The following is a 24,033-nucleotide window of genomic DNA, read 5'->3' as shown; positions in this document are numbered from 1 at the left end:
TTGAGACTATTCAAGCGCCTGTGAGAGATTATGATGTCTCTTTCGTGCTTCATCCACAAACAGACACCTCAAACAAAAGGAAAGCCCGCTGCTCACTGTGGCAGTTTCTAGAATGTCACTGTCAAACAGGCAAGCAGATATTCATGTGCAAAGCCCTGTGGTAGGATTCAGACATTCCCCAGCTATGGGCTCTGGGTGGGATTCAGACTTTTACCAGCTATGGGTTCTGCTCCAAGAAAGCCCTCTTGTGTGTATACTTGATGTGCACACATGAACAATACAAGGTAGCATATGATAAGGTGTAAACAGTGTGACAATATCATGGAGCACTTCAGTGCTGAATATAAATATAGTATGGGTTTAGAGGTTCAAGGGAGGCAGTCATGAGAAGTTGGGGTACTAGCCTGCAGTTTGATTTCCTTAAGGAGGCCTCTTTCCCCAAAGCAAAACTTTTTTGCCTCCAAAATCTGATCTATGTTAATTCTAAGGTCCCTTCTACTCAAAGAGTCTGTGTTTCCATGTCATTTAACTTCTCTGTGTCTTAATTTCCTCAACAGAATGGAATTACAGACCATGCTCTGTAATGACACACCAATTCTAAAGCAAAACAAAATCACACTGCAAAGTTGTTTTGTTGCCTTACTGAATCAGATCAAAAGGGCACAGAGTGCCCTCCTCATTTTCTAAGGTTTCTTGGTTTTGACAGTAGGAAACCTGTCAAGCTTGAACTTGCAAGCCTCTTAAAGCCTTTTAAACTAAAATGATATATTTGAAATAAAAAGTTAATAGTGACTTTTGTCATCATATTTTGGATTCGTGCCAAATGCTAGTGTATTAGTTAATATTTAAGAAAATAAAGCAGAGCCCCTATTAAACAAACAAAAACAACATAAAGAGTCACAAAAATAAATACAGTATCTGCAGAAATCACTTCAGAGTAATTGAAGGGCATGTACAAACAAAAAAAATCAAAAGAAAATACGGGGAAATATGTTCATGATACTGGATAAGAGAAGGCATCGCATAAAACACTTAATATTAAAAAGTTATAAAATATATAAAAATTTGGCATTTATATTTAAAATTTCCCATGGCAAAAGATGTAATTGGAAAAAAATTTTCTACAATATGACTGGCACAAACTGGTATCCAGAATACATATCAAACTCCTACTAATTATTTAAAAAGGCACACACATACACAACCTCAAATAGGCAAAGGATATGAACTAAGCATTAAACAACTCTTTGATAAATAAAAGTTTAAAAAAGGATTTTGTAAGTGTTTAGATATCCCATTAAATAGCATACATTGATCTACAGGTCCAACTAATACATAGCCTTTTTAATACTAACTACGTTTCCCAAATGTTTGTACAAACAGAAACCAAATAAAATAATTTATCTCACCTCTTGTTGATCTTCTTGATTACACCCCAATAAAACATATACTAAAATATGTGGAAGAAGATAGATGGTCACCTTGAAATCATGCTTCATCATAATGCTACAGCAGTTGAAGATTTTACTGGCAAGATCATGCCGAACCTATAAACTCCAATGGTTTAGAGAGAGTAAGTAGTTCTGTACATTTTATTCTTTTGATTAACACCAAAAGACAACATGTGAGCTAGTCTATCATTGTAGAGTAGGTATTTTCCTATGAAGAAAGGCACTCAAGTAGGGAGGATTTAGCTCACCATCCCTCTGGTCAAGTGTCTAAACTGCTGAGACCCCTAACAAGAGCAACATAGCTACTTGGGCTGCCAATTATCTCAGCAAAAATGGTCTTTTCACCACAGACTTCATTTTAAAATGTATCATGTTTTGTTACAGATTAACTTTGCTAATTACATTATCTTTTACTTAGCTACATTAAATTTAGTGTATTTTTCTCCTGAACAAATAGATGAGGAAAGTAACTAGAAAGTATTTCCTGGGCCAGTAAATTACATACAAGACCATATTTTTATTAAGTAATCAACAATGATTAACTATCAGAAAGAAAATGAAAGAAATAAAAAGTTTAAATTACTTGGTGTCAGAGTCAAGTTTTATTGGTATGATCCAAACCTCAGTTTACCAGCATTCAGTTCAGTTCAGTTCAGTTCAGTTGCTCAGTCGTGTCCGACTCTTTGCGACCCCGTGAATCGCAGCATGCCAGGCCTCCCTGTCCATCAGCAACTCCCGGAGTTCATTCAGACTCACGTCCATTGAGTCAGTGATGCCATCCAGCCATCTCATCCTCTGTCGTCCCCTTCTCCTCCTGCCCTCAATCCCTTCCAGCATCAGAGTCTTTTCCAATGAGTCAACTCTTCGCACGAGGTGGCCAAAGTACTGGAGCTTCAGCTTTAGCATCATTCCTTCCAAAGAAATCCCAGGGCTGATCTCCTTCAGAATGGACTGGTTGGATCTCCTTGCAGTCCCAGGGACTCTCAAGAGTCTTCTCCAACACCACAGTTCAAACGCTTCAGTTCTTCAGTGCTTAGGCTTCTTCACAGTCCAACTCTCACATCCACACATGACTACTGGAAAAACCATAGCCTTGACTAGACGGACCTTTGTTGGCAAAGTAACGTCTTTTCAATATGCTATCTAGGTTGGTCATAACTTTTCTTCCAAGGAGTAGGCATCTTTTAATCTCATGGCTGCAGTCACCATCTGCAGTGATTTTGGAGCCCCCAAAAATAAAGTCTGACACTGTTTCCACTGTTTCCCCATCTATTTCCCATGAAGAAATGGGACCGGATGACATGATCTTTGTTTTCTCAATGTTGAGCTTTAAGCCAACTTCATCACTCTCCTCTTTCACTTTCATCAAGAGGCTTTTTAGTTCCTCTTCACTTTCTGCCATAAGGGTGGTGTCATCTGCATATCTGAGGAGATCGATCTTTCTCCCGGCAATCTTGATTCCAGCTTGTGTTTCTTCCAGTCCAGCGTTTCTCATGATGTACTCTGCATATAAATTAAATAAGCAGGGTGACAATATACAGCTTTGACGTACTCCTTTTCCTATTTGGAACCAGTCTGTTGTTCCATGTCCAGTTCTAACTGTTGCTTCCTGACCTGCATACCGATTTCTCAAGAGTCAGGTCAGGTGGTCTGGTATATCCATCTCTTGAAGAATTTTCCACAGTTTCTTGTGATCCACACAGTCAAAGGCTTTGGCATAGTCAATAAAGCAGAAATAGATGTTTTTCTGGAATTCTCTTGCTTTTTCCATGATCCAGTGGATGTTGGCAATTTGATCTCTGGTTCCTCTGCCTTTTCTAAAACCAGCTTGAACATCAGGAAGTTCACGGTTCACGTATTGCTGAAGCCTGGCTTGGAGAATTTTGAGCATTACTTTACTAGCGCGTGAGATGAGTGCAATTGTGTGGTAGTTTGAGCATTCTTTGGCATTGCCTTTCTTTGGGATTGGAATGAAAATTGACCTTTTCCAGTTCTGTGGCCACTGCTGAGTTTTCCAAATTTGCTGATATAGAGTGCAGCACTTTCACAGCATCATCTTTCAGGATTTGAAATAGCTCAACTGGAATTCCATCACCTCCACTAGCTTTGTTCGTAGTGATGCTTTCTAAGGCCCACTTGACTTCACATTTCAGGATGTCTGGCTCTAGATTAGTGATCACACCATCATGATTATCTGGGTCCTGAAGATCTTTTTTGTACAGTTCTTCTGTGTATTCTTGTCACCTCTTCTTAATATCTTCTACTTCTGTTAGGTCCATACCATTTGTGTCCTTTATGGAGCCCATCTTTGCATGAAATGTTCCCTTGGTATCTCTAATTTTCTTGAAGAGATCTCTAGTCTTTCCCATTTTGTTGTTTTCCTCTATTTCTTTGCACTGATCACTGAAGAAGGCTTTCTTCTTGCTATTCTTTGGAACTCTGCATTCAGATGTTTATATCTTTCCTTCTCTCCTTTGCCTTTCGCCTCTCTTCTTTTCACAGCTATTTGTAAGGCCTCCCCAGAATGCCATTTTGCTTTTCTGCATTTCTTTTCCATGGGGATGGTCTTGATCCCTGTCTCCTGTAGAATGTCATGAATCTCAGTCCATAGTTCATCAGGCACTCTATCTATCAGATCTAGGCCCTTAAATCTATTTCTCACTTCCACTGTATAATCATAAGGGATTTGATTTAGGTCATACCTGAATGGTCTAGTGGTTTTCCCTACTTTCTTCAATTTAAGTCTGAATTTGGTAATAAGGAGTTCATGATCTGAGCCACAGTCAGCCTCTGGTCTTCTTTTTGTTGACTGTATAGAGCTTCTCCATCTTTGGCTGCAAAGAATATAATCAATCTGATTTCGGTGTTGACCATCTGGTGATGTCCATGTGTAGAGTCTTCTCTTGTGTTGTTGAAAGAGGGTGTTTGCTATGACCAGTGTGTTCTCTTGGCAAAACTCTATTAGTCTTTGCCCTGCTTCATTCTGCATTCCAAGGCCAAATTTGCCTGTTACTCCACGTGTTTCTTGACTTCCTACTTTTGCATTCCAGTCCCCTATAATGAAAAGGAAATCTTTTTTGGGTGTTAGTTCTAAAAAGTCTTGTAGGTCTTCATAGAACCGTTCAACTTCAGCTTCTTCAGTGTTACTGGTTGGGGCATAGACTTGGATTACTGTGATATTGAATGGTTTGCCTTGGAAACGAACAGAGATCATTCTGTCGTTTTTGAGATTGCATCCAAGTACTGTATTTCGGATTCTTTTGTTGACCATGATGGCTACTCCATTTCTTCTGAGGGATTCCTGCCCGTAGTAGTAGATACAATGGTCATCTGAGTTAAATTCACCCATTCCAGTCCATTTTAGTTAGCTGATTCCTAGAATGTTGATGTTCACTCTTGCCATCTCTTGTTTGACCAGTTCCAATTTGCCTTGATTCATGGACCTGACATTCCAGGTTCCTATGCAATATTGCTCTTTACAGCATTGGACCTTGCTTCTATCACCAGTCACATCCACAGCTGAGTATTGTTTTTGCTTTGGCTCCATCCCTTCATTCTTTTTGGAGTTATTTCTCCACTGATCTCTAGTAGCATATTGGGCACCTACTGACCTGGGGAGCTCCTCTTTCAGTATCGTATCATTTTGCTTTTTCATACTGTTCATGGGGTTCTCAAGGCAAGAATACTGAAGTGTTTTGCCATTCCCTTCTCCAGTGGACCACATTCTGTCAGACCTCTCCACCATGACCTGCCCATCTTGGGTTGCCCCGTGGGCATGGCTTAGTTTCATTGAGTTAGACAAGGCTGTGGTCCTAGTGTGATTAGATTGACTAGGTTTCTGTGAGTATGGTTTCAGTGTGTTTGCCCTCTGATGCCCTCTTGCAACACCTATCATCTTGGGTTTCTCCTATAAAAGTTTAAAGGTTTTTCCTTCTTCAAATAAAAATCCTTCACTAAAAAAAAAAAAAACCAACTAAATACAGCTAAATAAAATATTCCACAGCTGAAAGTAATTAATTCAATAGTATTAACATTTCACATATAATATTTTCAGTATATTCACTAAAAAAGAAAAAAACTGGACATGACTGAACTTTCACATTCAGATTACTTTTATTTTAGAGGAAGTTCAGATAATGTATTCTCTTTTAGAAATGGCCACTGAGGGATAATATATCTTTTTATTACCTAAGAAATCTTTTTATTATATATAAAAAGTCTGATAAGGCATTTATATTCTTTTAAACAATATTATTTAAAACATAAAATGATAGGATGTAATGTAATAGATATTTTACAAACACACTAAGAACACAATTATTTGCTTGATTAAAAAACTACCTTCTTACTCAGAAACTGTTACTAGTAACAAAAGAGAAACTCTCTATTAGTAAACATTTTCTACAAAAATTTCTATCACTAACAGCACAAATATTTCAGTGCCTACTGTGTGTGCTATGCATTCAGATAAAATGTTCTCATTTCCTTGACAATTTCTATTCAGTTAAATTCTGGACAAGGCTCTCTTACCTTTGTTATAAGATAACCTGCCCAAGATGCTGACCATTCCGCAAAATTATTACCTAATTTACTTAAGTAAATTGGCTTCTTTACTCCAGACCAATCTGTTGATTTCTGAGAACTCTTATATCTGTAATTTAAAAATTATTTATTAAAAAATAAATATATATCCATTTGTCTAAAACTTTAGTATAAGGAATCATATCAACTCTTTTGCTGACTACCCTACTACAGCCTTGCCTTTACTGAAATCTGGCTAAAGACACTACTTTCTCTAAAGCCTTCTTAGTGACGGGGTGATAGGTCATTCTTGAACTCCCCAAGTACATCAAAGTATTTGAGTCTGCTTCTTCCCTTCCTCAATGCTCTTTCAGATCCTTCCAACCCCACCCTGGAACAAAAAAGGTCTGTTCCTTTGAGGTTCAAGTCATCCACATATACATACTATACTATACTCATTATGGACATCTACCAACTCACTGATAAATTTAGCAGACTGCTCAGCATTTTCTTTCCTCCCCAAGTCTTATCATCCTGAGTGACTTCAATGTCCGGTTGGACCATCCAGTCAAACTGAAAACTTCTCAGTGGCTTTCTCCTCTACTTCTTTTTCGGGACTCCCTTGCCAGAACAGAGAAACTTCTTCACTTCCAAAATGTACTATTTAGTCCCCACTTTGCGGTCACAGTTTCCCAAATTTCCAGTTCTTTCACTCAGTTACTGACACATCTGTTCTCTCTCATTGAGATCTTCTGTATCTTGATTCTGCTAAATGCTTCTAACCTATAATACCTCCTTTTCATTTACTTCTTTTCCTAACCAGCTTGCTTTCTATGGTCCTTCACTTCAAGCATTCTCTTGGTAATATCCTCTATACACTCCAATGCCACACTGTCTTTACCAGCTGGACCCATCTGCCAAGCTCCAAATCTTGGATCAGTCTAAATGCTTGCCCTCACTGAAACGATATCAAGGCCATTGCATCGATAGAGGAAACATCATGAAATTGTTTAAGAGATTAGTACTACTACATATCTTAGTTTTCAACCTCAATGGACCTCTATGCTGCCCAGAAATCCTAAATATCCCTTATCAGCTCTCTCTTCTGTTTTCCACAGTGGCTATGTCAAATGATCATTGTTCTCCTTATGTGACCTATTACCAACTGCACTGCTACTTTCAGCCAATAATCTTGTCTCTTATACCTCTTACTTCATGGAGAAAAAAGAAACCATTAACACAACCCCACAGTTAAATTTGTAAATAAGTTCTGTCCACCACTTTTATCTTCCTCTGTTACAGAGAAAGAGATGTGACTTCCTTTAATCACCCATGGCTAGTATTCTGGATGCTCCTTGGGGCCTTATTTTATCAATTAACACTTCTCTCTCTTCCATAACTTCAACATGATTCTTTCTATTTGCTCCTCAGCACTAACATTTAAACCTGTTCAAACAGGTCTCATTTACACATGTGTACAGGAATTATTGAGGTGAGTCAGTTCCTTTTTAATCACCAGTGTAAGGTTTGGAAATGACAAATATAATTAATGCCCTACACTCAAGGTTCTCAGCAAACATTATGTATTTCACTGTATCGCAAATTGCTAAAAAATGAAAAATCCAGTGTCTCTCAGTTAATCATCATTATTTTGAACCATCACAAATATACTTCTCTGGATGATTTTTACAAGTTTTATGCTGAACTTAGAAACTATGGGTATTGGGGAACAAGTAAGGCTCTGTCAAGTCACATCCTGATATTTTCTCCTAAAATTACTTCTGTGGCAATTGTGAACCATAGGTGATTGATCTATCTAGTTCACAGAAACTCTTAAGCATCTGTAAGTGCTATAAAATACAGATAAAGAAATGGAGAAGTATAGAGTTCTCAAAACAGAAAAAACAAACTTTATCTTAACAAACTATATCTTTAAATAGTACTATTCATAAGAAATAAAATGATGTTTAAAAAGTTTCTAAATATTAAAAGATATGTAGCAAATAAGTATACATACTTAAGGGCTCTTATAAAGAATTTTACTATGTGTCTAGGTACTGTACTAGGGTTCAAAAGCTAAAGTAATTATCTAAGGTCAAATATCCAATAATTTTGGGACTTAGACTAACTAAAACTAAAGTTTCTAACTAAAAATAATTAATGGACTTCAATCAATCCTAACAAAGTTTTTTAAATGGTAAAAATAAAAGGTTAGAAAAAAAATTTTTTCTTAAGGAGAAGAAAATATTTTCACAGGGCTTCCCAGATGGCACTAGTGGTAAAGAACCCACCTGCCCATGTAGGAGACTTAAGAAACATGAGTTCAATCTCTTGGTCAGGGAAGATCCCCTGGAGGACGGCATGGCAACCCACTCCAGTATTCATGCTTAGAGAATCCCATGGACAGAGGAGCCTGGCAGGCTATATAGTCCAAAGGGTTGCAAAGAGTTGGACACAACTGAAGTGACTTAGCACATATACATCAAAAGTTTCAACTCATATTCAATTTAAAGTAGATTTTTTTCAAAGTACTACTGACAATGGAATTAAAAAATAATCCTTTCAGCTTCAATGAATTTGTCTAAATATTCAAAGTTATAGAATTTAAACAATGAGCAGATTGTTCCCATTTTGACAAGATTATAAACATAAATCATAGTGGAAAAATACACATTAAAACATACTAAAAACACTTTTAAAGCTAAAATGTTATATCAAAAGTAACTTTTATTTTATAAAGTTAAAAAAATTCTATCAAAATAGTATTAATGAGTTTACAGACCTAGTATTTAGATGCGGTTCCAGTATTTCCCGAACATGCTCAGGAAATCGCCTCCACAATTGGTGACCGGGGCCATCAGTTTTCATCTCTCTGCAGTCATAAATGGAAAGTAACTCCTACAAATATATATTTTACAGTTGTAAATCATCAATGAAACAGATACACCTTTACATCCACCAACATTCTACATACTACAGCTATAAAAATACATAGAAAAATATATAAAATTATAACATTTTTGGAGTTATGAACTTGCTTAGATTTATCTCAATGCTTAAAACCATTCAGGTGACTTACTCAAGGTCACAAAGCTGTGGTAGTACCAATAATGGAACATGTAATTTGCATGCTACATATAACATGTTCTAAAATAAATGACTAAGTTATTTGGAGGAAAAAATTGAAATCTTCTATACTTGCAGACGAAGCAGGCAATGGCATCCCACTCCAGTACTCTTGCCTGGAGAATCTCATGGATGGGGGAGCCTGGGAGGCTGTGGTCCATGGGGTCAGGGGGAGCCTGGTAGGCTGTGGTCCATGGGGTCATGAAGAGTCGGACACTTACTGAGCGACTTCACTTTCACTTTTCACTTTCATGCATTGGAGAAGGAAATGGCAACCCACTCCAGTGTTCTTGCCTGGAGAATCCCAGGGACAGCGGAGCCTGGTGGGCTGCCATCTGTGGGGTCGCACAGAGTCGGACACGACTGAAGTGACTTAGCAGCAGCAGCAGCAGCAGCATACTTGCAGAATTTTTAGAGTGTGACCTTTTCTGAATTTTAATTAAAGTACTATAAATCTAAAATAGTTCAAAACTTTAAGATATTTCAAATTCTAGATATAACATACTGAGCTTAAAATTCTGAAAATAAGATGCAAATGTTAAAGACCAATTCATTAGTCAAATCCAGCAATGAAATGGTTATATTTTACTTTCCTGAAAATAAAACAAGTGGGATTTTATAGATGAAGGAAAAAAAAAACCTTTCTAATATCAATCTTTAACACAAGACAAATGTTAGGATATTATATCTTTCATCACCTACTATTCTTTCTTTACAATTCCACTATAAAGGACCACATGCAACAGATATATTCCTATTAATAACAATTATAAACACTAAGAGAATATGTACTTTATATTTAGAATTAGATCAATCAAAAGGTACAAACTTCTAGTTATAAAGAAATATTAGAGATATAATGTATAACCTAGATAGTATATTCAAAAGCAGAGACATTACTTTGCTGACTAAGGTCCATCTAGTCAAGGCTATGGTTTTTCCTGTGGTCATGTATGGATGTGAGAGTTGGACTGTGAAGAAGGCTGAGCTGAGCGCTGAAGAATTGATGCGTTTGAACTGTGGTGTTGGAGAAGACTCTTGAGGGTCGCTGGGACTGCAAGGAGATCCAACCAGTCCATTCTGAAGGAGATCAACCCTGGGATTTCTTTGGAAGGAATGATGCTAAAGCTGAAGCTCCAGTACTTTGGCCACCTCATGCGAAGAGTTGACTCACTGGAAAAGACTCTGATGCTGGGAGAGACTGGGGGTGGGAGGAGAAGGGGACGACCCAGGATGAGATGGCTGGATGGCATCACTGACTTGATGCACGTGAGTCTGAGTCAACTCCGGGAGATGGTGATGAACAGGGAGGCCCGGCGTGCTGCGATTCATGGGGTCACAAAGAGTCGGATGCAACTGAGCAACTGAACTGAACTGAACTGAATGTATAACATGATAAATATATTAACACTGCTATGTTATACAGGAAAGCTGTTAAGAAGGTAAATCCTGAGTTCTAATCACAAGGGAAAACATTCCTTGTGCTAAAAAAAATTTAACTTTTTTAAGATTTAATTTTGTATTTATATGAGATAAATGGATGTTCATTAAACTTGTGATAATCATTTCATGATGTACAAAAGTCAAATCATTATGCTATGCACCTTAAACTTATTCAGTGCTGTATGTCAGTTATAAATCTACAAAATTAGAAGAAAAAACAAACAAAAAACACTAATATACAGTTGTTCATCTTGTTTCATATTTCACTGATAAAATAAGCACTTACAAGAGACCTCTACAACTTCCATGCTAATATCTCCCCAGTGTGACAATACCACATCAGTGCTTACATGCTCTGCTTTTTCTCTTGTTACTAAAGATGAACTGTTTTTGTTTTAATTAAGGTTATTCTTCCCACTTGTACACTATATTCCACATCTCTTTACCTACTTAAAGTAGTGTTAGATCAGTTCTCTTCTATATCATCACTATTCTCCTCTTGCTGAACTATTCCCAAGCACATGTAAACACATTGTCATTTTTTCCATCTTTACCCCTCTTTCCTCCCTAGCTACTATCTCATTCTTCTGCTCTCCTTGACAGCAACACTCTTCAAAAGAATTTCTGTAATTTTTCTAATTCCTCTCCTCCCACATGTTCTTAAAAATACTCTAATGAGGCTTTCTAAACTACACTGAAACTGCTCTTTTCAAGGACAGCAATGATCTCTATGTTACTATAGCCAATGGTCAATTAGTAGTCCTGAAATAATTACACCTATAGAATATGGTCAGCATTTAGATCACGCCATACTTCTTGAAGGGTCTTCCTTGGTGGCTCAGACAGTAAAGAATCTGCTTGCAATGTGGGAGACCTGGGTCAGATCCCTGGGTTGGAAAGATCCCCTGGAGTAGGAAATGGCAACCCACTCCAGTATTCTTGCCTGGAAAATTCCATGGACAGAGGAGCTTGGTGGGCTCCAGGTCATAGGGGTGCAAAGAGTCCAACATGACTGAGTAACTAACACACACACAGACATACTTTCTGAAACACTTTCTTGTCTTCCAGAACACCATCCTTCCCACCTTATTGATAGCTCTTTCTCCCTTTTCTTACTTTTTCCCTCTTCTCAGTGACTCCTCATTATCCAGATCTCAGTTACTAGAACCTTTTTACCTATACATACTTCCTCAGAATCACAGTTTTAAATACCATCTCTACTACGAACTATGAACACCTCCAAATTGTATCTTTAACTCAGGCCTCTAATCATGAATTTCAGACCTGAATATCTAACAAAATTAAAAAAATATTTTAATTGAAAAAATATGAAAAGGGGCAAAGAAAATCAAACTAGAAAGTGTTTGTTATTCGTATGGAAGACATAGGGATAATTTCCACTACATCCAAATAGGTCTTAAAAGGTCAATTTAAAAAATAGATCATTACCAAGGGAAAAATGAGAAAAGATCATTTAGAGAAAATTCACAAAAAAGCAATAAATATATAAAATATGTTACACTGCTCTTATAATTAAGTATAAATTAATATGAAACAATATCATATTTTATCTGTCATACTGGCAAAGATTTAAAATTTTAATTAAAGGCAGGTTTGTCAAGGGAGTATAAAGTGGTGAAGCTTTTTTGATAATCAAACGTAAACTGTATTTGCTCTGAGATTTTAATTTCAAGATATCTATATTATTGATATACTCACTAAATACTCAGAAATTATATATATGTTTTCTAAATAATTTTTTTGTAAAAACAAGATATTGAACAGAACCTAGTTATCTTAAATAAAGTTTTTTAAACAAATTACAGTATATTATATTGAATATAAAGTCACTGAAAAGAATGAATTAGAGCTATATGTACTGACATGGAAAATTACACAACATATACTGTTAAACACAAAAGAAAATCAACAAATATGATCTGCTTGTTTGCTGGAGAACACACATATATTTGTATATAAATAGAAAAAATGTTAAAGTACGTATAATAATGTTAGAAGAGTACATTTCTGTACTCTTGAAATTTTTGTCAAGAACTTGTATTACTTTGATAATAAAAATGATAGTTAAAAATTAAGAGTTCCTAAAGTAGAGAATTTACAACTTTCTTAATAAAATTTAATAACATAAAGCCAGTAAGGTATACATATACTCTTACCTGAATGGCATAAGCAGCTGAATCTTGAGCTCGGCTGTTATCTGCATACGCAAGGTAAGCTCTTGTTAGTTCCATCAATAATCCATAGGCGAAGTTTGAATCTTCTACTCCAGTCTCAAAAAAAAAAGAAAAAATTATATGATAATTTGTATACATTTTCTTAAATTGTACTGTGCATACCACGGTGAATTTAACTTAGTTACTTAAGTGAATTTAACTTAGAGAAGGAAAGCTCAGTAAGGTTCAAATGAAGTTTGGCACCAAGTCTAAAATATAATCTGTAGCTAAGAAGCCAAATCTAACACTTCTTAAACTATTTTTAAAGTGTTAGACTCATTCAAATTTTACAGAGTCAGCAATTTGCATATTTTGGTTTTTTTAACTCTTAAAAAGAAAATTTGCTCTATAGAATTTCCTAAATTACATTCATTAGAACCTTGGTCACTTGAAAAGCTTCAAAAAATAATTTTAACATGCCCTTCTGTAGGAGATTCATAATGTTCTCCAATATGTTAAAGTTCTGTTTAATTTTGTTTTACAAGATTTCCCACACTCATTTGACCATGGAAACATCTTTATATACACACTATTAAAACACCCTGGGAAATTAATTTCTCATGGAGACATTGAGAAATTGGGTTTAAATAGTAAAATTTAAATAGTCAATTAGATTTTAAGTATTTGTCACAATTATGTCAGAAAGTTTATTTAAAAGAATGCAGCACTCGAGACTAGACTTTAGCTTTATATTTTTTGGCTAAAGGTCTCTGTTAATAGTATTAAGGAATAAACTCAGAAATTACCCAAATTATCTAGTTTAGATTAACTTGCCATTAAGGACAAAATGGGTTGGCAGTAGTCTGCCACAGGGATGGGGCTCTGGGTACAACTGTCTTGCGTATAGCATAAGCCCTCTTGGAGGAGGTCGCCATTAACCCCACCACAGAGCTACCAGAACTTACACCGGATTGGGAAATAGACTCTTAGAGGGCACAACAGAACCTTGTGCACCAGAAACCAGGAGGAAGGAGCAGTTACACCACAAGGGACTGTCCCGGACTCGGCTGTGGGTGTCCAGGAGTCTCCAGCAGAGGCGTGGGTCAGTGGTGGCATGCAGCAGGGGTGGGGGCACTGAGGGTAGCAGTGCATGCATGGGATCTTTTGAGGGAGGTCACCATTATCTTCATTACCTCCACCATAGTTTGGAGCCAGGTAAATAGCAGGGAGGGAACACAGCTCCACACAACAACAGAAAATTGAATTAAAGATTTACTGAGCATGGCCCCGCCCATCAGAACAAGACCCAGTTTGCCCCTCAGTCAGTCTCTACCATCAGGAAGCTTTCAAAGCTTCTTACCCTTCTCCATCAGAGGGAAGACAGTCTGAAAACCACAATCACAGAAAACTAACCAATCTAATCACATGGACCACAGCCTTGTCTAACTCAATGAAACTATGAGCCATGCTGCGTAGGGCCACCCAAGACAGACGGGTCATGGTGGAGAGTTCTGACAAAATGTGGTCCACTGGAGAAGGGAACAGCAAACCACTTCAGCATTCGTGCCTTGAGAACCCTATGAACAGTATGAAGAGGCAAAAAGACAGGACACTGAAAGATGAACTTCCCAGGTCAGTAGGTGCCCAATATGCTACTGGAGATCAGTGGAGAAAAAACTTCAGAAAGAATGAAGAGATGGAGCCAAAGCAAAAGCAACACCCAGTTGTGGATGAGACTGGTGATGGAAGCAAGGTCCGATGCTGTACAGAGCAATATTGTGTAGGAACCTGGAATATTGGCTCCATGAATCAAGGCAAATTGGAAGTGGTCAAACAGGAGATGGCAACAGTGAACTTCGACATTTTAGGAATCAGCAAACTAAAATGGACTAGAATAGGTGAATTTAACTCAGATGACCATCATATCTACTACTGGAGGCAAAAATCCCTTCAAAGAAATGGAGTAGCCCTCATAGTCAACAAGAGTCCAAAATGCAGAACTTGGATGCAATCTCAAAAACAACAGAATGATCTCTGTTCCTTTCCAAGGCAAACCATTCAACATCACAGTAATCCAAGTCTATGCCCTGACCAGTAATGCTGAAGAAGCTGAAGTTGAATGGTTCTATGAAGACCTACAAGACCTTTTAGCATAACAACCAAAAAAGATGCCCTTTTCATTATAGGGGACTGGAATGCAAAGGTAGGAAGTCAAGAAACACCTGGAGTAACAGGTAAATTTGGCCTTGGAGTACAGAATGAAGAAGAACAAAGGCTAACAGAGTTTTACTAAGAGAATGCATTGGTCATAGCAAACACTCACTTCCAACAACACAAGAGAAGACTCTACACATGGACATCACCAGATGGTCAACACTGAAATCAGACTGCTTATATTCTTTGCAGCTAAGTATGGAGAAGCTCTATACAGTCAGCAAAAACAAGACCGGGAGCTGTGGCTCAAATCATGCACTCTTTATTGCCAAATTCAAACTTAAATTGAATAAAGTAGGGAAAACCACTGGACCATGCAGGTATGACCTAAATCAAATCCCTAACAATTATACAGGGGAAGTCAGAAATAGATTTAAGGGACTAGATCTGATAGACAAAGTTCCTGATGAACTATGGACAGAGGTTCGTGACATTGTATAGGAGACAGGAATCAAGACCATTTCCAAGAAAAAGAAATGCAAAAAGGCAAAATGGTTGTCTGAGGAGGCCTTACAAATAGCTGAGAAAAGAAGAGAAGCAAAAAGCAAAGGAGAAAAGAAAAGATATACCCATTGGAATGCAAGAGAGTTCCAGAAAAACATCTATTTCTGCTTTATTGACTATGCCAAAGCCTTTGACTGTGTGGGTCACAACAAACTGTGGAAAATTCTGAAAAAGAGAGGAATACCAGACCACCTGACCTGCCTCTTGAGAAACCTGTATGCAGGTCAGGAAGCAACAGTTAGAACTGGACATGGAACAACAGACTGGTCCCAAATAGGAAAAGGAGTTCGTCAAGGCTGTATGTTGTCACCATGCTTATTTAACTTATATGCAGAGTACATCATGAGAAATGCTGGGCTGGATGAAGCACAAGCTGGAATCAAGATTGCTGGAAATATCAATAACCTCAGATATGCAGATGACACCACCTTCATGGCAGAAAGCCGAGAAGAACTAAAGAGCCTCCTGATGAAAGTGAAAGAGGCAAATGAAAAAGTTGGCTTAAAGCTCAACATTCAGGAAACAAAGATCATGGCATCTGACTGATCCCATCACGTCATGGCAAACAGATGGGGAAACAGTGACAGGTTTTATTTTGGGGGGCCTCCAAATCACTGCAGATGGTGACTGCAGTCATGAAATTAAAAGAGGCTTGTTCCCTGGAAGAAAAGTTATGAGCAACCTAGACAGCATATTAAAAAGCAGAGACATTACTTTGCCAACAAAGGTCCGTCTAGTTAAGGCTATGGTTTTTCCAGTAGTCATGTATGGATATGACAGTTGCACTATAATGAAAGCTGAGCGCCAAAGAATTGATGCTTTTGAACTGTGGTGTTGGAGAAGACTCTTGAGAGTCCCTTGGACTGCAAGGAGATCCAACCAGTCCATCTTAAAGGAAACCAATTCTGAATATTCATTGGAAGGACTGATGTTGAACCTGAAACTCCAATACTTTGGCCACCTGATGCAAAGAGCTGACTCATTTAAAAAGACCCTGATGCTGGGAAATAGTGAAAGCGGGAGGAGAAGGGGATGAGAGAGGATTAGATGGTTGGCATCATCGAATCAATGGACATGAATTTGAATAAGCTCTGGGAGTTGGTGATGGACAGGAAGGCTTGGCATGCTGCAGTCCATAGGGTCACAAAGAGCTGGACACAACTGAACGACTGAACTGAACTGAACTGAAGGACAAACTGAATAGTTTCTTGTAAATGGAAATCCCATTTCTACAAATTTCTTGTAGAAATCCCATTAGGAGAGAGAACTCTTCTTGTCAAACCAAATTATCATAACTTACCACAAATGTAAAATCTTTTCCTTGGGTGTCAGTGGTTGAGAAATCTAGTCGACCTGGATCTATTGCCCCCAATTCCCCTAAACATTCTCCACAGAGCAACCGAGCTTGAGAGTTTGCATCTTGGCAACCTTTCAAGAGCACTGTTACCAACTGTGAGATAACAGGTTCTACTGTTTCACTATCTGTTGCATATCTGATCAGTTTTTCCTAAAATAAAAATAGAAAGGAAGTTTATATGTAACTTCTACAAACTAGTATACTTTCCTAACTAGAAAGCTTAAAAACATTCAGGAATATCTGATAAATATTGACAAAATTAAACTCAGGTTCTGCAGTCTTTTCACTGAGTTTTTGCTGAGTTCACATAATATAATTCACAATATATTCTGTAGGATTAGAATCATAATTGTGTTTAAGAATTTCTATTATTAATCCACTAAATAAATAGGGACTATTATTACATCAGTATACAGAAGACATGGTCTTATCCCAGTGAGTTCACAACTTAAAGTGAAAATAGACATACAAACAAATAATTAAAATATTATACAATATGTGCATTAACAAATATATGTACAAGGTAAAGAAGCAGTGAAAAAGATGAAAAAGAGCCCAGAGTATTTTTCAAGCATAATAGGTATTTCAATAATTCAAGAAGGATGAGTTATTAGTTCAAATAAGAAAACTGAAGAGTATAAAAAGCAAGTACAGGAGAAAAAGATACAGGAAAAGAAATCAATGCAGATGATTTTTTTAAAAAAGACACAGGAAAAAGAGGTAGGCTTTATGAAAAAAAATGTTGGTTCAAGTAATCTTTTGAAATCTATCATCTGAGGATGCTGTAATAAAAAACTTAGGGATAAGAAGTGACTACTTTCAGGCCAGGTAAGATTTAGACATTGTATCTTTTTAACCATTTTAGAACTGCTTCATTTACATAATTTTCCTGCTAGCAAAAGTAAGGCACATACAAGCACTTCAAACTCCATGTTAAAACTGTGATTCAAATTAATGTAATAGATTTCAAAAGAAAAATAAAAAGACAACTTTATCTCATCTAGAATCTTTAATAGTAGCTGACTTAAATTAACATTATAGGTTAATTCAGGCATAAATACTTTAAAGAGATGAACTAGGAAACAATAAACAGCAAAACTAATAAAATTATAGGCATTTATTACTTTGCTAAAACTAGATAATATGGAAAAGAACATTTTAGTTGTAAAAGATAAATGCAGTTCATACTAAATATATAAATGAGACACTAAAAGAAAGATAATTTTAAAATATACTTATTTAATAAGTTCAGATTTCCCTGGTGGCTCAGACGGTAAAGTGTCTGTCTACAATGTGGGAGACCTGGGTTCGATCCCTGGGTTGGGAAGATTCCCTGGAGAAGGAAATGGCAACCCACTCCAGTACTCTTGCCTAGAAAATCCCGGGGACGGAGGAGCCTGGTGCAGGTTACTGTCCATGGGGTCGCAGAGAGTCGGACACGACTGAGCAAAATCAGTTACTTAAAAATGTTTTTATTTCACTTTTAGGTTACATAAACTGGGTTTGTATTTTCAACAAAAAATATCCAATTCCAAAAGAATTATGTGTTCAATGCAACTATTTAGAAAGTGTTTTTAAAGTATGAATCCAATTATATCATTTTCCAAACACCTAACCAGTTGTCAAAAAAAAAAAATCCATGTTTGCTCTAATTATTTGAAACGTTATTTTTATATCATAAATGTCCATATATGCTTGGGTCTATTTTTGGACTTTCTATTTCTTCCCACTGGTCTGTTTATTCATGTACCAGTATCACACTTTTATAATAATTATAGAGGCTATAGAGCATACTACATAGAATATATTAATGTCTCGGAGGGCTACTGAACTCTCCTAGTTGCTTTTTCCCCCCAGATTTTTTCTAGCTATTTTTACATGTTTGTTTTTCTGTCTGAACATTAGTATGAAGTTTTCTAGTTAAAAAAAACAACTTGGCATCTTTGGGATGGCATTAACTTTATATATTATACTAGGGAGAACTAAAATCTTCATAATATTGAGCCAACTTAATAAATAAGGGGTGTTTCTGTTTAAATCAATTATATTTTTGTGTCTATCAGGAGTGTTTCAAAGTTTTCCTTACTGGTTTATACATTTCTTGTTACGCTTATTCCTAAGTATATTCTCTCTTTCTGTTACTACTACAAATTGGGTTTTCCAACAAGTCTTCTACCTGGTTACAGCTAGTTATATGAAGATTATGATTTTTATATTCTCTTTACTGAATTTGTTTGTTGTCTGAGTTAATTGATTTTTTCTATAGTTTTTCAAGTACATTACATGTCATCTGTAAATAGGGCTATTTTCATGTCTTTTCCAAATCTTATGCCTGTATATGGTTTTCTCTAATCTAAATTCATTGGCCAATACTTCCAACTGAATATTAAATTGCAGTGGAGATAATGAGCAAGTTTATTTTTAGTGGGAAGGTGTCTTATCTCCCCATGAAGCATGCATGTGTGTGTGCACACATGTGTATGTAGTATACATATACACATATATGTATATGTATACATTTATGATGTATCAAAGTATTATCCATCGATTCCTATTTTCTTGAGTGCTTTTATCTGAAATGGATGTTATAGTTTGTCAAAGGCTATTTCAGCATTTATGAAAATAATGGTATTATATTTTCTGTTTAATTCTATTATTAGTTCCCTTATCATTTTCCCCCAATCTCTGAGCCCCAGGCAACCACTAATCTGTCTCCTCTCTCTAGGAGTTTAGCTCCTCAGAAGTATATACATTCATAATGTATCTTCTTTGTAAATTCTGTATCGTCTCTTGTATCTTTGTGAATTACAGCGTTTAGCAGTATAAAGTGCCCTCTTTTCATCACATTTGATACTTTTTGGTTTCTGTTCTACTTTGTCTGGTGGCAGAATCAGAATTCCTGCTTTCTAATTTCAATTTATCTGTCATAAATTTGCTCCTTCCTTTACTTTTAGCCTTTCTAAATAATTTATTTTATATGTGTGTATTACAGAGTTGTTTTCTGCTTTGTAAAACAATTTGTAATTTTTTTCTGTTAAGGTCTTTTCACATTTATTAATATGATTGATATGTTGGGCCTAAATTCTATCAGTTTTTTAAAGTTATAATACTATATATATTATAATCAGTTCCTAAGAGTTAATTTCTTTTGGTACAGAATAAAACTTATACTTTTGTTCTAGAGGTATCCTTTACATAAATAGGCTTCCCTGGTGGCTCAGATGGTAAAGAACCAGCCTGCAATACAGGAGACCCAGGTTTAATCCCTGGGTCAGGAAGATCTCTCAGAGAAGGCAATGGAAATCCACTTCAGTATTCTTGCCTGGAGAATCCCATGCCTTTTAAAATTATAATACTGTATGTATTATAACTAACTCCTAAAATTTAATTTCTTTTGGTACAGAAGAAAATTTATACTTTTGTTCTAGAGCTATCCTTTATATAGAGGTATCCTTTATATAAATAAAAAGGTTCTAGAGGTATCCTTCATATAAATAAAAGTATCTTTATTTAATCTTCTTTAACCAGTTTGCCAGTTTTAAATAGTATATTTTGACCCCGAGTTATTGCCTACACAATAGGGACTAAGCTCATTTTACTCATATCTTAGTCTCTTCTTCTCTCATTAGAAAAAAAAAATGCATTCTTTCTATCTTATTAAAATGCTATAGCATTTACATAGAATTCTCCTGAAGTTGCCCCACTGTTGTTAAATATATAACTAGTAACCATCAGTTCTTTTGCCAAAGTCTCCCCAGTCATCACTTCATTGAATGAAACCATTCTCTAGCATATTTCTTAGGAAAGGCTTGCTTGTGAAACTTGTATTTCTTCAGTTCTTATATGTTAAAACTCTGTTTATTATCCATGATATTCTAAGGACAGCTTGCCTTATTCTTTATGTCCTTTCATTTTTGAAAATGCTGCTATCCTCTAGGTCTATTCTGTATATTACTGTTGAGAATAATGATACTAATTTACTTTTCTTGCCCTTTTAAGTGATTTTTTAAGAATATTTTTTTACCTGTAGGTCCTGAAGATTTCTTATTATTAAAGTCTAAGATATGTCTCAGAGTTGACTATGCTGGGGTCAATTTTTACAGGTACACAATGGGTCCTTTCAATATACAGACTTAGGTCTTTTATTTACAGAAAAATTACTTGGATTATAGCTTTAAATATTACAACTATTGCTTTATGTTTCTTCTTTACAAACTTCATTTGTATGTGAGATCTCTGCCAAGTTTCCATTTCACCTGCTTCTTTGATCCTCTGTACTCCTTTCTCTAATCTCATTTTTGTTCTCTTGATTATTCTCCTGCCTTTCTTCAATGCTCCTTCCTAAAGTTTTAGTCATATATATTCCTCCTGTATGCTCCTTATAATTTAATCTTCATTTCTTTAATTTCTTTATTCAGTTTAGTCACCTCTTGTTTCATATCTTGCTTTTTTGCCCATTTCTCTTTTTAAATTCTTCATTCAATTCCTCTTTTTTTGGGGGGGAGGGCATGCCAGATAGCTTGTGATATCTTAGATGATGTTACCTGCTTGCCACAGTTGGAAAAGAAATCATTTTTCTTGTTGTCCTAGATGTTTTGGGGCAGTGTGCTGATTATATTTTCTACTGATAATGCAAATTTACAGTTAGGAGAGTATAATATCTACACTCAAAGAGATTCAAGGCTCCTCCATGTGGTAGCATCATGTCCACATTGGCTGCTTCCCACCTTGGGTATAAAAGCTCACTGACCCAGAAGAATGTACTTGCTACCATCATGTATATCTTTTATCCTAAGAAAATGCTTCTTTCTATCATGAAAACAAATACAACTCAGTTTGCAATCAACTAACTCCTGAGGGTCTTAGGCTCTCACATCTTATCATATGAGTTCTTGATATGCAAAAATGAAAACTTCGTTAACAATTTTTTTCCATTTTATAGATTTATAGTGATCTGGTATTTTAAATACCAATTCTCACTCTCACCAAGGTTTGGGATAATCTATATTATGTTGACAAGGAAAAGAATAAAGTTCACTGACCTCATAAAAACTTAAAATTTAGCTTTATTAAAACTAACAGAATTCCATCAAATTGAAAATTGGCAAAATTATTGAAATTTTACATAAAAGATATCTACAGGAAATTACATGAGAAGACTCATATAAACTGCATACATCCTTCCTTAGGAAGATGCAGTTACCTAAAATATAACTGCCAAATCATGATCCTTCAAAAAAAAACAAGAAAAAAATATGCAAACCTCTTCAGCCTTAAAGGGCATCTCATGAATTTACTGATTCTAGGTCAGCTCTGATAATCTTGTTAAATAAAAATCACTTTTTTTCATTGACCCTACTGAATCTCAAGCAAATATGCCTATCGTCATCTTTTCTTGAAAGCTACCCTTTCTTTCCTGTAGCTCTTTAATTATATCTTAGGCTTCCCTGGTGGCTTAAACTGTAAAGAATCTGCCGGCAATGCAGGAGACTCAGGTTTGATGCCGGGGTAGGGAAGATTCTCTGGAGAAAGGAATAGGTACCCACTCCAGTATTCTTGCCTGGAAAATCCCAAGGACAGGGAAGCCTGGTGGGCTACAGTCCATGGGATCGCAAAGAGTTGGATACAACTGAGCAACTGACACTTTCACTTTTCATACCTGATTTTTATACAAGGTTTCCTTCAAGCTTGTAAGAGCATGAATACGGACGTCTACATTTTCATGCTGAATTGCTTTCATGGATAACTGAAGAGTTGTCTGTAGATCAGTACTCTCAGAGGTCTCCTATTAAAAGACCACAGAGAGATACACCTTATCAGTTAATCACATCAGGAACCATTTCAGAAGGTCTGGATTTCCTACACCATTACCATCAAAGTAGTTAAATGGGACCCCAATTGAATGCAGTTTTAAAGAGTAATTTCTATCTCTTTTGTATAGCATATCAATTTTCAGTAATTCTCAAGGAAAGGGATTTTCTTCCAAAATTTTTAGTTTTAGAGAAAAATTTTATATTAACTAAATAAGAATTTACTTATCCAAAATAAACCCTTCTTGGTAAGAAATACAAGTTTCCCTTAATTTAAAAAGGGCTACATAAAAGCCTTGAACAAGGTCTACAGATTATGCAGATAACTCACTCCTTATTTTGACTACTTACTTTCTTATGACTGATGATTTACTCAGTAAAAAAGCATATTAAGTCTTCAGAATCAATCTTGGGATCTGTAGTAAATACATTTTCTACTCTGACCCATGCTCAGGTATCCCACTTTCTGCCCTAAAATAAAATCACCAACAATCTTTTTTATATTTCAGAGAGTTCACTGAACTTCCAGATGTTGGAATGATAGATGATTCTCCTAAAGCTCAGAATTAGTCAGACCTGACATATCTATACCATGGTTTATAGCACAAAGTAATTGGAATCTTCCCATAGCACTTTTTTTCCTTTACTCAAGAGTATACAGCTATGGTCACTTCTTTTAGGGACTGTAAGTAAGAACATATTGATCTGGGTAGGGATGGCACACAAACTGAATCCTTTGCTCTCTGTTCTATCTAATTCTATATTATATCTTTGATCCAGATCCTAAAACTTTCTTCTAAAAATCAGACTCAAGACAGGATTATACAGTCATCAGAAATTAGGCATCAGAATATCACTATAATATCCCCAGACATCATTCTAAAGAATCTCTATTCAGTGTTTTAGCACTTGGAAATAATTTTGTATGAATTATCTCCTAAACCATACATAAAAAATTGAATACCTTTCTATATTCCTGTAGGACTGCTTTTATCTTTTTTAATTCTTGATGATCAGGTAAAAAATATATTTCATGAAGAAAATCTTGCACAGCATCCCTAATAGTCAGTTGAAAGAAAAAGAATTATTTACCAAATATGAACACTAAAAAAAAAACATACAAAGCAGAGGTTGAAACTAAGGCCAACTTAATTCACACTTAAAAGTGCTAGCTGATTGTTGACATGTCTAGGATGCTCAGTCAATACTGGCAAATAGTCAAATCTGAGAAAATCGCCCTGTAGCAGTCTGCTACATTAGAGGCTCTGAAAAATCTCTATGTCTTGATATACGCTCCCATGTAGAGTCACTTCAGCTTCAATTTGGGCTAGGTGTGTGATTTGTTTTAAAAATTAGAATGTGGCAGAGGAGATGCTGAACTGACTTTGGGCCTAAGTGTTAAAAAGGTCTGGCAGCTCCTGGTTTTGTTCTCA

General features: G+C 36.1%; 1 protein-coding gene across 1 annotated transcript in view; it reads right to left on the bottom strand.

The window, feature by feature from the left end:
* The window catches only part of ATR (ATR serine/threonine kinase), a 105,473-nt gene that overhangs the window by 42,093 nt on the left and 39,347 nt on the right, over nucleotides 1-24,033 (bottom strand). Inside the window, exons 20-26 of the mRNA XM_052645566.1 lie at nucleotides 23,565-23,658; nucleotides 22,450-22,575; nucleotides 16,734-16,940; nucleotides 12,719-12,832; nucleotides 8,755-8,870; nucleotides 5,982-6,102; nucleotides 1,410-1,547 (exon numbers count right to left, since the gene is read on the bottom strand). Coding sequence (XP_052501526.1) covers nucleotides 1,410-1,547; nucleotides 5,982-6,102; nucleotides 8,755-8,870; nucleotides 12,719-12,832; nucleotides 16,734-16,940; nucleotides 22,450-22,575; nucleotides 23,565-23,658 — 916 coding nt within the window. The remainder of the gene's footprint in view (nucleotides 1-1,409; nucleotides 1,548-5,981; nucleotides 6,103-8,754; nucleotides 8,871-12,718; nucleotides 12,833-16,733; nucleotides 16,941-22,449; nucleotides 22,576-23,564; nucleotides 23,659-24,033) is intronic.

This window comes from Budorcas taxicolor, chromosome 1 (genome assembly GCF_023091745.1).
Source record: "Budorcas taxicolor isolate Tak-1 chromosome 1, Takin1.1, whole genome shotgun sequence".
Taxonomy (NCBI): domain Eukaryota; kingdom Metazoa; phylum Chordata; class Mammalia; order Artiodactyla; family Bovidae; genus Budorcas; species Budorcas taxicolor.
The sequence above is the reverse complement of the archived record's forward strand: the minus strand, read 5'-3'. Positions and strand labels throughout refer to the sequence as shown.